Raw genomic sequence first — 15,115 nt, 5'->3', positions numbered from 1 at the left:
ATTCATCACATAGCTTTTAAAATGCATTTGCAATTTTTCCTGAGAAGTAAAGCATGACGACTTGAAGTTTGTTTACGTTCTGGAGCCTGAAACGACCTCTTGCGTTCACGTGAGGTAGTATTTTTCAGAGGGTTTATTTGATAATAGGTTTATTATCTGCCCTCTGGAAACAATTAGGTTGTTTCTCTGTTTTTCTTTTCATTTAAATTGCTAGTATATCTCTGTATTTCTGTTTCCACTTTGCAGAGGGACCGGTTCTCCACCTATTCAGTTTTGTAGAGCTGGAATAGTTATAACATTACCAAGTTATGACAGTACCAAGCTTCAAATTTGAACATAATAAAAATCCAGTGGCGAGAGGAAAGAAGGAAAGAAGGTATTTAAAAACACCTGTTTTTCAAGGAGCTATAAGGCATCAAAAAGGAATACAATGGAAGAGTACACTTAAAATAGGACGTTCAGGTGACTTGTTTGAAATATGACAAAATATATCATAAAATAATCTATAATAGGAGTAGAGCTAAACAAAATGTTGTTATTTCTAATTTGCCAATGTGCCATGTTAAAATGGTGGTCAAACTCAAAGGTTGATGATATGGATATTGGATGAGGCATCGGGTGATGGGAAGCGTGTAATGTGGGTGCATTTATGTACAGTATGTGATGAAAGAGTTGGGGCTGTTTTTTGATGGGAGGAGCAGCCAGCTGCTTTTTACTCAGAGCCTGTTTTTCTCTATTTCTCCCTTTAGCATGAGTACCGCAGATAAGGCCAAACGTTCAATTTCTCATCCAAGTGAGACCACCACCTTAGTCAAGGAGATGAGTGATAACGGGAGACAGGTAGGCCTAAGTCTAATTTTCACATCATTGCATTTTGAGTAACTGGACAAAATACTGAAATAATACTGGAATATAACAATAATTTAAATGTATTAAATAAATTAATAACAATAGGTTTTATTGAGTAAAAAGTACACTAAATGTTGAATATTTCATTACAGGTTTTCATTTCACCACCTAGTTTATGGTTTAGACTTTGTAGGTTAATTTTAATATATTATTAATGATTTTTGTGTATATTAATGAACAATATATACCTATATTCTTATAAAAAATTACTTATTAATGCGCATTTGCTTTAAGTTCGTTTTTTAACATAGATTGCTATCTAATAATATTGCATTTATAAGATACATTTTATGAATGGCTTACACATCTAGATAAGTTCTAGTTCTTCTAACGTATAATATAGAAATACATTTGGACTGGTTCTCTTTTCCTCTGTTTTGATTGTACAGAGCAGATTTGGATGCAAGTGGTGCTTCAGGTCTAATCAGATTATTAGATGGAACTCCGTGTGCTTTGCAGATCTCTTTATAATCCCGTTAAAAGCTATTTGATTGTCATTTCCTCTGCAAATAAACCTACTATCCCTGTCATATATAATATATTTTATGTTTCCATGCAGAGTTGATCATTCTGGATCAGTTCTGTGGCTAGTCTGATGGTCTTGGGCTGATACGTTATGAGTGTTTGACGTCAAACATCAGTTGATATTCACTTTCGAACATAGATGATCTCAAATCACATGATCTAAAGTATTTTATGCATCCTCTCCAATGCGTGTGAATAGTGACATTTGGGTTTTTGGAATAAACTAATTGGACACCCTTGCAGTCAGAGACAGAAGAACAGCTGTTATGTGTATGAGAGCAGTGCAGTTTTATGTTATATGACACAAGATGGGAAAAAAACATTAACTTGTTTTGCTACATTTGGTTAGGGGAATTAAATTACCCTTAAAGCTAAATAAATCGTTATAAAAAGAAATAGATTTTTACTTTATTCTAATTTATTTAAAGGGATAGTTCACCCCAAAATTAAGATTCTGTCACTTAGCCTCAAAATGTTAGAAGCCTTTATACATTTCTTTGGAAGAATGTTAGCAGTTTTAAGACATTATTACCTATCATAGTAGAAAAATATGATTGTATATATTTTTTTGTTCTGTTGATTACAAAAGAAATTATTTTAAAGAATTTAGGAAGCAAACAATTCGTGGCACTTTTGACTACCATTGAAGGATGGCCAAGAATTGTTTGGTTACAAGCATTCTTTCAAATCTTTCTATGTGTTCATCAGTACAAAGGCATTTATAGAGATTTGGAACAAATAATGGGTTAGTAAATAATGACAGAATTTTGGTTTTGGGGTAAATTATCACTTGTCATGTCCAAACCCCCCTGACAGAAACTGTTACCAAATGATAGATAAAATACCAGACGAGATTTAATGTAACATGCAGTTATTAATGTTGTGAATGTAGTACTTCTACAGTAGTAAGCTATAATGATGACAGGGACAGTCTGATGATGGGACTCAACTGAAATAAAGTTTACAAAACATTTATCAAAGCTATATTATTACAATGCCAAAAATATATTTGATACAATTTTAAATAAATATACAATCACATTACAAATATAGTTACATTATATTATATTATATATATTATTTTATTTGTGAAACACATGAATTATTTTTAACACTAAGTGCACAATAAGTGCTGCAGTCAAACTAATGCTTTCATGAGTCATACTTGAGGAAGCATGTTTGTGAGGACATGAACAGAAATGTTATAAATATATACCGGTCAGTGAAGCTGTAATAAGTTGTTTTAATGGAATACTAAATCTATAAATTTATAAATATGTTAAAAATGATTTTTATGTAGAATAATTTAATGTAGAAAACGATAAATCACAAAAAAAGGACTTGAGTTTTTACTGGCAGGGTCACAAATTTCTTACGCTGAGGAACACAGCACCATTCAATATGGCACTAAATACTCTGTAACCATCAGGGATGCAGAGTACGTCAGTAAATAATCATGTTCAGAGGCAAACTGTGAATAATAACTTTGAAATCCCAATAATCTTAATACATTAACGCTGAAGATTGAAGCATTGTTTTCATTGGCTGTATGTAATAAACCTTCTTGTTTAAATCCACCAATGAGGACACCGCCTAAAACTAACGAAATTAGGGAAAATAGTAATTATGTAAATATATCCATGACAATATTGACCATATCAACTTTACTCACCTATTAGAAAATATAAACAAATTCTAATACTTTTTACTGGTTATGCAACTTTTATTTAGCCATTTACTAAATTGCCAAACCTCTAAAGCTGCTTTTGTTATGATATATTTTCATATAAAATGCAAATTAAAATATTTGCTTGTACAAATTAAAAGAATAATCACACTCAATACTGCATTCAAACAAACGAACCAATTTTAGAATTGTTCACTAGAGGGCAGCCTTGTACAGAACCAAAATTGCCAAACATTTTGTTGTTCTGCTTGGTCCTATGTCTTGTCCAATGTCTGATTGAGTTATGCACAGGAAGAGTTGTTTAGTCTATCATGATGTAGATTACTTTATTTTTGCCTTTTTTTCTGCTTTTGTGCTTAACCAAAAGGAAGAACAACAGTTATTCCCCAGGCTCATGGGAGGTCCTGGCATGTATGTGTCTAGTTTTTGTGGCTTTGTTCTCCATTCACTTCCCACAGCAGGGTTCTTGTACAAAATATTATTAGTCTGAAAAAGAGACTTGCTCGTTGCCTTAACCGGAGAGACGCTCTCTAAAACAATAGATGGAGACACATTATTTGTCTCGTTTTGCGTACTTCCTTTTTCAAACAGTCCCACCCAGAGGAATGAAGAAGGGAAATATTTTAAGTCTCTTTTAGACAATACGGAAATTATTATTGTTACGGTTTTATATACACTAACTGATCACAACTGATGTCCAATATTTACCTTATATACAGTATATACAGTATGTACAGTATATATATACCTAAATATATTGCTCGAATATTTAAGGCTCAGCTATTAGAATGCTTAATTCCATTTTCAAAGGGATTAACATTTTTAACGCTAATCCAAATTCTTCAGTCCAAAGTCTATAACAAAATGCACTTTCGTTAGACGTACTATTGTGCCACTAAAGTTGTACTGTTGTTCCAGGCCACAAACACAAAGTTGTGGATTTCTGCCCATTGCACAGTGGCATTCAGTGGTTATTTGGTCTCCAAGTGAATGCTTTGTAAGAGGCTCATTATATGTTTCACAGATTTCAATGGGAAAACTGAACCAAACTCTAATTGGACCTTGTGAAAGCAGGGTACAGTTCTGCTCGAGAAGAAAGACCCATTTTTAGTTGGAATGGGCCTCTCTATTAATCTGTGTCCTGGTGTTCAGTCATTGTTAGTGTGAAAAATTCCCTTTAATCCACAAAAAGGTGTTCTTTCATTCAGTGCCATGAGTCTAAATAACCAGCCACATTGTCACGGTGGAGAACGGAGATGGCCAAGATGAAGACAAAAAGAGCGAGTGTTGTGGATGCTAGCTTGATCTGGTTGGTTTGCCCTGCTCAGACCTGACTCTCCCTGTTTGAACTGTATCAACCGGCTGACCCCAGACTAGTTCAATACAAGTTTGAAAAAGAGATGTACACTCGAGACCTGATGGTATGAAAATAAACATTTATATTCCTTCAGTGTAACAACAAGTTGCTTACTGCTGTGACAGCTTTCAGTGGCTGGTTATTTAATTGTTATTTAATGGCACACGTATCAAATTGCAGTGATGGAGACGGCCATGAAAGAATATTGCATTTAAAGACCCACAAAGCTAAAATAGGATTAAGTTTCCAGTCATGCAAAGGTGAGTCAGGGAGTGTGGTGGACCCAGTCAGCTTCTAAAAGCTCAGAGGTCACATGACCAGAGGATTACAGTATCATGTCCTTACAAATTCTTGTCCTTCACAGGAAGACGTTATGGCAACCATCAAACAAACCTCTCAATTATATGATCTATCATATGCTTTGTTTAATTCCATCAACTTTTATTATGACTGAAGTGCAGTTTTATTTTATTGTGACTTAGAAAGAGTTAAGGAACTGTTAACCTTGTCAATACACAACATGCACTTTTCAATAATGCACTCATGTGCTTAAAATGGATCACATTTTTATTTTATCAGTCTCCCCCTTAGGATTAGCTAAGAGATAAGAGACAAGGGGGTAGTGGACTGCAGTCACACATGCAGTCAGCATGCCCTGTAAGAACAAGATGAAGTACTCGGAGAAAATTTCCAGGAAATTGTCCTTTATTTAATGGACATTGTTAATGCTAAAATGCTATTTAATGCCGTGAAAAATGTAAAATAAAATTAAAACAACTGTAAAAATTAATACGGAAAATGTATTCATATTAATATAGAATATTGTTGCAACAAAAATTGTATTTGGTTAAATCAAAGGACCCACCAGACCAGAAAAAATCGAAAATTCTTAGAATTACTGATGTGCTTAATTTTTTCCTTATTTCAAATAATCTCCACCAAATTCCTATAATTTAAAAAGGAAAATGACACAGAAGGCAGGAAATAAGTCATGGCATTGATTTATCTTTGATTTACTGAACAATACCAACCTACCAACACCCACCCAGTCTTTGATCCAAGGTGTGCCTGTAATTGTTTACAATGCCTATCAAAGAACATTTATTTAATCCCGAGGAAGCAAAGTCAACAGGTCTCTCATTTTGAATGGTTTACACAATAAGAAGACAATGGACGAGAATGTTTTGCTTTCGGATACAATTTTGCCGGACTCTTTCCTACTGTGATGAACAAAGACTGGATGTGATTTAAAAGATGAAACGACAAAGCACTGCCAGGTTACCAAAACGTTTCATAGATATCAAGTCAATGATCTATTCGATTTATGTTATCTAAAAAAAAACCTTTGTCTTGACTGAAAATAAATAATCATTTTTGACATCAGAAAGGCCTGCTGTCCTACACACGGGGTCAAAGCTTAAGTAGGCTACTGTGTCTTCATGTCCTTGATCCTCACATTATATCATTAGCTATCATGATATAAATTTAGTTTTGCATATCGATGCATTATTAAATTGTTCATTCGTTTTAATTAGTTATAATATAATTATAATTAAAAAATATTACGTGGATGAACAAATGAGTCCAATGACAGTTCGATTGCTGGTATATGCGTTAATCGTTATTTTATCTGCATAAATCAATGTACATTCTTGTGCAAATACAAGTCACGCAGTCAGGATTGTGCAGATTACAACGATTAAATAGACACATTTAACGTCACTGCATTGAATACGTGCAGCCGAACGTCCCGCCTATTTCAAAACATGCTTGCGTACACATCGAGGTACCGTCAGACATCACTAAGCAACAGCCAATCAGAGCCCGTGTTAGAGAATTTATATGAAGCGCTTTACTCTACGGATGGCAGTGTCATTAGCGCACTTGTGCCTGAATAACTTTGTAAGAATAACTTGAGATGACGGAATTTTTTCAAGGTGACAAGTGGGATGATCCGTTGTGGATATTAAGGGTTTTGGCTTTCTGAATTTAGTTCGCGAATGTAATATGCATTTTTGCTAAGTTTTAAACAAAGACGCAGTTTTAAACAAAGACACAACTAGGACGTCTTACGTTTTTAATCATTTTAAACTGCCATCATGGACTCCAGTAAAAAGGTAATGTAGGCCTAAATTAATTTTACTTAAGAGCTTAAAGTAGTGTTGTAATAAGCATTAAGAATGGGTGTCTCAACTGTACTACTGTTTCAACTGTAGGCTACAGTATGCATCTGTGAAAAATCACTTCATTTCAGCATCTAGAAAGTGCATCTGTCTCTACCATACGTCACAATTGAACACAAATCTCGAGTTTATTTATGAATTCTTATGTCAGTTGTTTTGATATCATTTCTTAACATTTTAAATATACCTTATACGTGTTTTATATATAAAACATATTGACAAAGACTGACTAATCTATATACTTTTTATTTATTTAATGAAATTAATTTATTGAGTTTTCATTTTGCAATACATTCTTAAGATTTCGTTTTTTGCCGTTATAACCATTACATGGCTATAGGTTGATACTATTTTATTTAATGGAAAGTTCCAGCTGACCATTACCTTTAAAGAGGAATGCAGAATGAGTAAATCAACCCATTGTGTCCTATTGACATAAATCTTATTTATCTTGTTTGCGCTAAAGTAAACTGATGAAATAAAGACAGAGATAGTGTCTGTAATGGCTATAACTTCCTTATCTGAAGAATTGAACTGCTGCAGCTTAGTTAAGGTCACAAAGGAAGAAAAGTTGCAATGCTTTGAATAAATAGAGAAAAAATATTTATTTAAAAAACTCATTTTTGAAATGCTAGTTTGGGATGTTTGTTCAAATTCAAGTCACATTTTCCTGCATCAACCTAGGCCACTTTCAGATCTGAATAGTCCATTATTTTATTAATTTGGCGGATGACTTATGCAACTTTACAATGCATTCAATGTATACGTAATACAAAGTAACAATGTGTGTGTTTACTTTGTTTGAACCGTGATATTTTTAATACAAAAATGTGTTAAAGGAAACTAGGACAATTCATAATGACAGATTTGAAGAATGGGGGCTATTGAACACTTTTAACAATTTCAACACATTTGCTTAACTCAGCTAGAATGAGTGGGTAGTATTTCTGTATAACCTATTTATAGCACTTGAAGAAATAGTTATTTGCACATTAATTAATTGCTTTTGTATATATTAACCTGTATAAGCTTTGTTACGGAATTTTCAACCAAAATTTCAACCAAAATTTTCAACCAAATTTTCAATCACAACAGAATGGACCTTGACTGACAGGGGGCACCATTGGCCTATAATAAACCTATCAAAGCCGTTTATGCCCCCCTACATATCATGTCCTGCAAACAAAGGAAAACAGATAACAGACCACCGATTTTACCTTCTTAGACCTCAAGAATAATTGTTATTTGCCATCTAATGAAGTTAATAATTAAATACTGTATATTTCTTTGCTTAAATATTTTGAGTTTTGTGGTGCATGAATCGGTTAATGTTTTGTTTATCATAGGATAATGGAACTTCATAATCCAGCACAACATTTTTTGTATATAATAAGAATGAGCATAATACCCCAGAGCCACATGCCATGGTTTAATGGTCACCGTTTTATATAGTTAATCTGACTGTATACGTGCAGGTAAACAGATCTACAGTATCTTCACTAACATTGTCTTTGAAGGCTGATAAGAGTATTATGTAAAAGCCAGCAGTTGTTTGTGTGTGTGTGCTCAAGTGCTTCCAGATTTAATAGGATTACACTTGGCAACTTTGAGCAACTTGGTTTCCCTTTATCATTTTACATATATATTACTATGTTGCAGCAATGGTTTCTCAAATAATCCCATTGTGGTTCCTACTGTATTTTTTAACTCCAGCTACAAAACCAAATGAAAATATTGTTCCACAAATTAACTGAAAAGTTGTTATTGTACTCTTACAGGAAGTAACATGGCAGCTGTTGATGGCTGTTGGTACTGCTGTTATCGGATCCTTACAGTTTGGCTACAACACTGGAGTCATCAATGCACCTCAGAAGGTGAACTTCCCAATCTACTGTACACTTCACCATACTACAGACATGACATAAGCACTTGTTAAATGCATAATAGGATGCGTAATATGTTAAAATACAAGTAGAACTGTACACAATTTAGTTCAATATGTTTTATCCTTCATATACCTCTCGATAATTGTGCTGCTTTGAGATAATAGTAAATTCTAAAACTGGAGTGAAGAACAATTTTAAGATTTAAACAATCTAATTGCAGAACATAAAGTGTTTCACTAAAGTGTTGTGTGTCCGTTGTAATGTTGATGTTGATACTGTATGTTGATTATGTAATACAGCTAATACTGGATTAGCTGTTAACTGAATCCTGTAGAGATCCTCGTCCTAGTGTAGCCTGTAAAGATACAGTGTGCTGATTCACATGCAAAGAGCTCTCTAACTTTAGACAAGCACTTATACTGTTAGAAACTCTTCAGAGGAGCCTCTCTTCCATTCCATAAAAGGCCAAGCACAAACTATATGTCTGAGCACAAGCAATAGAAATTATTATTATTTGTTTATGTCGTTTTTGATATAAATGGAAAATGCAATAACTGAAAATAAAGCACAGATAATTTAAAAACAATTTATAAATTAAATTTGTATTGACTTTTCTCAATGCAAACAAACACAACTGACACGCAACAAAATTATTTTTTATTTATTTTTACTTTTTACTTTTATAGGTTGCTTTGTTTTGATTATTTGCACTAAGCAGTTTTATCTGATGAGTCTGGTTCCAAAATGATGTAATTCATGTTTTTATTATGTTATCACAGAGTTTTTTTGCAGTTTGATTGATATTAATTGGAACAACGATAAAAAAACAAGATTTATGATTTTTTTTGTAAAGAGTTATCTCCTTTGCAACCAAACTCTTCATATTTTTGCTGCAGCATGAATATTTTTTTAAACAATAATGAATAATAATAAGTGAAGTAACAGGATATTTCACACGTTTTACAGTGTGCTTGGTTTTAATATACCATTTAATCGCAAATGGTATATGGTGATTAATCGCAAATGGTGATAATCGCAATACCATTATCCTATAACTTATAATAATAAAGAAACATATATGGCTCACATGACCACAGGGTTTAGGGTTAATCCAATTTACGTGGTTCTTGAGAGATTTCTATATAAAGAGCGGAAATCATGCTCCTTAAATTCCGCAGGTTATTATGAGATAAAGAAGGCCGAAAGTCAAAGAGTCAGTGAGGACATCAATGTTGTAAACTGTATCATACTATTACAGTAACTAAGCACTTTTTGGAAACTGGTGGTAAGGTGAAAGACGCCGATTTATATTTCTATTGATACCCCATTATACCCTTTAAAGATAAATGTATTTATTTTCTTGCATTGTGAAGAGAAACAGAAAGGCACATTTTATGCATTTTTGCATATGGCAGGTGAAATTTATAGTACTGGTAATATGTTTTACTGAAGTATTAACAAACCAAGTTAAGCCAACATGAATCTGTGTATGATCTTATTGGGGTTTGGAAAGTTATGAATGCTCATTCTTTTGGTTGTGAAGTAAATTAAGTGGCTTGAGATTTATTGCAAAAAACTGTGCTCCCTCTCCTGGAGAAAATGAGTGAAATTCAACTGTCCAGAATACTCTGATTCATATAAAACGGTGATATTATTAATTTGTAAATTATTTATAATAATAATTTATAAGTTATTGTATTTTGTCTTTTTATTTTGTAGATTATTGAGAGCTTCTACAATGAGACATGGTTTGACAGATATGCAGAGTACATACCTATAAGCTCACTAACTGCGCTCTGGTCCTTATCAGTGGCCATCTTTTCTGTGGGCGGCATCTTCGGCTCTTTCTCAGTGGGGCTATTTGTCAACCGCTTTGGCAGGTAACTCCACCATCCATTCAGAAGTTGACAAATGCCCACTCGAATACTGAAGTCATGTATCTTTCAACTTTGTCTTCTCTCATTTTTTTTTTAAACAGGAGGAATTCCATGCTCTTTGTAAATGTTCTGTCCTTCATAGCCGCCGCTTTAATGGGCTTCTCCAAACTGGCCAAATCCTGGGAGATGCTCATTATCGGACGCTTTATTGTGGGGCTTTACTCTGGCCTGTCCACAGGTTTTGTGCCAATGTATGTGGGAGAAATCGCCCCGACTTCATTGCGAGGGGCGCTGGGAACTCTCCATCAGCTGGGCATTGTTATTGGCATCCTCATGGCACAGGTGCATTCATGTTTCTTGACGTGAGACAGCATTTTAACACTCGTTATGGCTTTGTTGTTCTTTAAATAGAATCTTGGCTTTTGTGTGTTTTATTGAAACATTTGTTGTTTTGTAGATCTTTGGCATTAAAGAAATCATGGGGAATTCCACAATGTGGCCCTTCTTGCTGGGCTTCACTTTTATCCCAGCTGTCATTCAGTGTGCCCTGCTGCCCTTCTGTGCTGAGAGCCCACGCTACCTCCTCATCAACCAAAACGAGGAGGCAAAAGCCAAGACCGGTGAGTTACAAGCCAGTATGTAGGAATAAGGCATGCAAGTACAGCTAATCTACAATGCAACAAGGAGAGACTATTTTACATTAAGTGATGCATTTTATCCAGCAGAAACAAAGTTGTTGTGACATAACTCTTGGCCTAACTAGTTTTGATCACGTACACAGCACTTAAGAAGCTACGTGGAACTGAAGATGTGGGTGCGGACATGCAGGAGATGAGAGAGGAGAGCAGACAGATGATGAGGGAGAAGAAAGTCACTATTCTGGAGCTGTTCCGGTCCTCTCTCTACCGTCAGCCCATCTTCATCGCCATCATGCTGCAACTCTCCCAACAGTTTTCTGGAATCAATGCTGTGAGCTTTTCTCTTGACTTTGTAATCTCTCCAATCCTCCAAACTATTGCCTATTGACCACTGGTTGTGTTTTTCAGGTATTTTATTACTCTACTGCTATATTTGAGAAGGCAGGAGTGTCTGAGCCCGTCTATGCAACCATTGGTGCTGGAGTTGTGAACACGGCTTTCACAGTTGTGTCTGTAAGTTAAAGCAAATCCTTCCCTTGGGCTCTTACTTTAAAGCTATATTTATGTATCTTGTGTTTTGTATGCGTTCATGTTAGTTTGACGGTTAGTCAATATAATGTTTCCCCCATAATTTAGCTCTTTATAGTGGAGCGGGCTGGCCGAAGATCTCTTCATCTCATCGGGTTGATGGGAATGGCTGTATCTTCTGTTCTCATGACTATTGCTATGGCACTGCTCGTATGTATATGTTTATATTTATGTGCACTTTAGCATTTATTAGTCTTTTAATACATTTATATTTGAATATTGTAATTTTTAACACTTTTCTCAGGATCAAGTGACATGGATGTCATACGTGAGCATTGCAGCCATCTTCAGTTTCGTGGCATTCTTTGAGATCGGACCGGGTCCCATCCCGTGGTTCATAGTGGCAGAACTCTTCAGTCAAGGTCCCCGACCATCTGCCTTCGCGGTCGCTGGTTTCTCCAACTGGTTTGCCAACTTCTTGGTGGGAATGTGCTTTCAGTATGTTGAGGTATGAAAACAAAATGATTTAGTTTGTTATATTATGTTTAATCTTTCTAGTTCTCACAATCTTGTCCTCTTACTCTTCCCTCAACAGCATCTGACAGGGCCCTACGTATTCATCATCTTCACCGTCCTTCTGCTGATGTTCTTCGTCTTCACCTACTTCAAGGTCCCGGAGACAAAGGGCCGGACGTTTGATGAGATCTCAGCAAGCTTCCGTTCCGGGGCAGAAAAGTATACCCGAGATGATCTCAACACACTTGGGGCAGACTCTGCGCTCTGAGACCTCCATCGTGGTTGTACATTAATGCTATCAACTAACCAAGTGACTGTCCTTGGCTATAGAGTGCAGCAGTCGTCCCATAGTTTTGTAGGCCAAAACTCAGAAGCCAGTAAGCATTTTAGCACTTCTTGTTTCCTCGTCCTAAAGTCAATATGTTTGATGGGTCCTAAAATAAGGTTTGTGGTTAATGGAAGCTTAAGATATTTTTGTGTTTTGATGTACGGGATAAACACACTGATAAAAGCTCCACTCATGATTTTTAAAGACTTTACATGTCTTGTAAAAGGCTATTCCTAGGGATTAAAGATATTATCTAAAAAATTATGCAATTTGGGACTGATTACAAATAAAATGTTATGTCGAACAACCGTAGTGTAGTCAATTTAAAGCTTGATTTGTATCATAAACATCTGTTGATCAAAAACCTTATGTTTCGCGATAATTCTCAAGCCTGCGGAAAAAAATCGTATTGGCTTTTTGTCGAGGTAACCAGTGTGATGTTAACTTCTGGGTTGGTCTACAATACAGTATGTCATAAGGGGGTAATTTCACAATGGCATGCCAGTGTATTAGTCCTACTTGGAATGCAAAAGTTGATACAGCATAGGTATGTTTACTGTCCACACAATGTCAATTTTTTAAATGCATCAAATATCCAACTTAATGCATTGTCCAAGTTGTGCAGTATTAAAATGAAATACCATACTATCTTTAGCTATCACACGTGTGACATTATGTCATTGGACTGCCACAATTTAGAATATTTGTATACACATCACAACACAAACTTAATATGTATTTATATTCTGGAAACTTTTATGTAAACTTGCAACATTGTGAGGTCATATGACAGCAATGTACTATGCTAAACGTTTGTTGCAAACTACATACAGTTTTTAAATACCTTTTTAATAGTATGCAGCACACTATTATGCATTACAGTAGGCACTATTATAGCATTCCATCTCAGTTGAGTTATAGTAGCACAGGGCAGACATTCAGAGAGCACTCATGCAAACCTCCAGTGAGTGTTAATGTCTTTTCGGGGGGTTTTGTCATTGGGATGTGATGAATGGTTGTCTAATAGCCTAACAATGAATCACTGTGTTTTTTTCTGCATGTTCACATATTGTATATTTGTGTACTGCTAGATCATTTTGAATGAATTAACATTCAATTGCACAATTCAACGTAGGTATGTTGTTTTTTCTGTTCGCACTTGCAGTTTTAAGGTATCTTTTCTATTGCCCAGTCAACACATAATGACGCTATTGTAAATTCTATACGTCTCATGATGACAGAGCTGCATATTAGAGACATTACGGTGTCAGATTATGATAAGTGTTAACTGATACTTGAACTGTGACTTTACCAATTAAGGTTTATGTCAAGAATATTTGAAGATTAACTGAAGATTGTATTCACGTGTGGCGTTTGAGGTTTATTACATTTTTAAATTGGACCAAGCTTTTTGGGGTTCCATTATATTAACTAACTAAAACAATATTTCCTTACTAATTGGCATATTGCAGTATAAAAATATTTATTTGATAATTATAGGTCTATTCAAAACACTTATTGGGTTTGATTTAGCGTGTATTGTCAATGCTGTTTTTAAAGTGCAATACTTGTTCACATATTCTTGTTTATTTATTCCATATATTACTCATCATTATAAATTAAACAACTTCTAATAGATTTTTACACTTCATAACTAAAAATATGTATCTTTGTGTATGAAAGACATTACAACCATTTATCTAGAGGAAAACGTCAAATAAGTTCAGTTTTGCTAAAGTGTAATTTTATAGATCTGCCTGATATTTTTCATTCTTAGACTTCCTATAATATGAGAACTTGTCACAGAAATTAGAATTCCAAAAATGTGCCAAGACATTGCTGTGAGAGTAAAGAACTTTTAAATATTATATTTAGTTGGAAATAAAATCAAATAGAGGACAACTGTGTCATTGTGTTTATTCTCTATTCAGATAAAATCTTAGCAGAAATGTACACTTTACAAAAACTGGTTTTTAAAATACTGTGAAAGAATAGAAGAATAGAATACTGAGTAAAATATTCCCAGAACCACAAGATGGTAGTATTTCTTTCTAAGATTGTTTCAACTACTATATACACCAGAATAAAGCAATAACAGTGCAATGATGATACACACTGATGTGTCATCTGAAGCCAGACGAATACCTTGACAACATAACAACAAATACCTATATATTTTTTAATGTACAGAAATCTATACAAAAAAATTCTAAGTGACTAGTGAGGTCATCCATTGTAGTGCTTTTCTTACTATAGATGGAAAAACAAGAATGCATTTGGGCCCAGTGTCAGTTTAGTGGTCAGTCTGTCGATTGCCAGCAAAATCAATTAAACAAAATGGATAGAGCCAGAAATGTAATGACTGACATTATGAGAGAATCAGCTGGTGGGATTTTGGCATCCTGCAACAGATTGTACTGCCTGAAAGAACACTGTGTTTTCATATGTGTTGATGGGATATCTTCTTAGTAATATCCTGTAGCTCTCCAGTGTCATAAATACACACATGAAAACAATATTTACGTCATAACATCTTAAATATCCATGTCTTATGGATTGCCAAAGTGAGAGAAATTGTGTTTGTAGCTCATGTCCTGTTCAGTCCGCACAATTGGAATTGAATTAAAAATAGAAATAAATACATTTGACTGGATTCATCATAAACATGCTGTTAGAATGAT

At 34.6% G+C, this 15,115-nt stretch overlaps 1 protein-coding gene across 1 annotated transcript; it reads left to right on the top strand.

Moving 5' to 3' along the window:
- The first annotated feature begins 6,332 nt into the window (after positions 1–6,332).
- Positions 6,333–14,336, top strand: slc2a1a (solute carrier family 2 member 1a). The gene is made up of 10 exons (XM_056733462.1): positions 6,333–6,595; positions 8,440–8,535; positions 10,267–10,427; positions 10,526–10,766; positions 10,882–11,044; positions 11,206–11,393; positions 11,471–11,575; positions 11,699–11,800; positions 11,895–12,098; positions 12,186–14,336. The coding sequence occupies exons 1-10, from the start codon at positions 6,578–6,580 to the stop codon at positions 12,372–12,374; spliced, it is 1,467 nt and encodes a 488-aa protein (XP_056589440.1). The 5' UTR covers positions 6,333–6,577; the 3' UTR covers positions 12,375–14,336.
- Positions 14,337–15,115: the final 779 nt, after the last annotated feature.

The sequence above is a fragment of the Triplophysa dalaica genome, chromosome 20, assembly GCF_015846415.1.
Source record: "Triplophysa dalaica isolate WHDGS20190420 chromosome 20, ASM1584641v1, whole genome shotgun sequence".
NCBI lineage: Eukaryota > Metazoa > Chordata > Actinopteri > Cypriniformes > Nemacheilidae > Triplophysa > Triplophysa dalaica.
Note: the sequence above shows the minus strand (reverse complement) of the source record. Positions and strands in the feature narration are given on the sequence as shown.

What these genes read in the sequence shown, in the direction of transcription:
- slc2a1a (XM_056733462.1), top strand. An exon ending in TTTGTCAACCGCTTTGGCAG is followed by an intron (nt 10,428 to 10,525) that starts GTAACTCCACCA and finishes TTTTTTAAACAG; the next exon opens with GAGGAATTCCATGCTCTTTG. An exon ending in CGGCTTTCACAGTTGTGTCT is followed by an intron (nt 11,576 to 11,698) that starts GTAAGTTAAAGC and finishes CCCATAATTTAG; the next exon opens with CTCTTTATAGTGGAGCGGGC.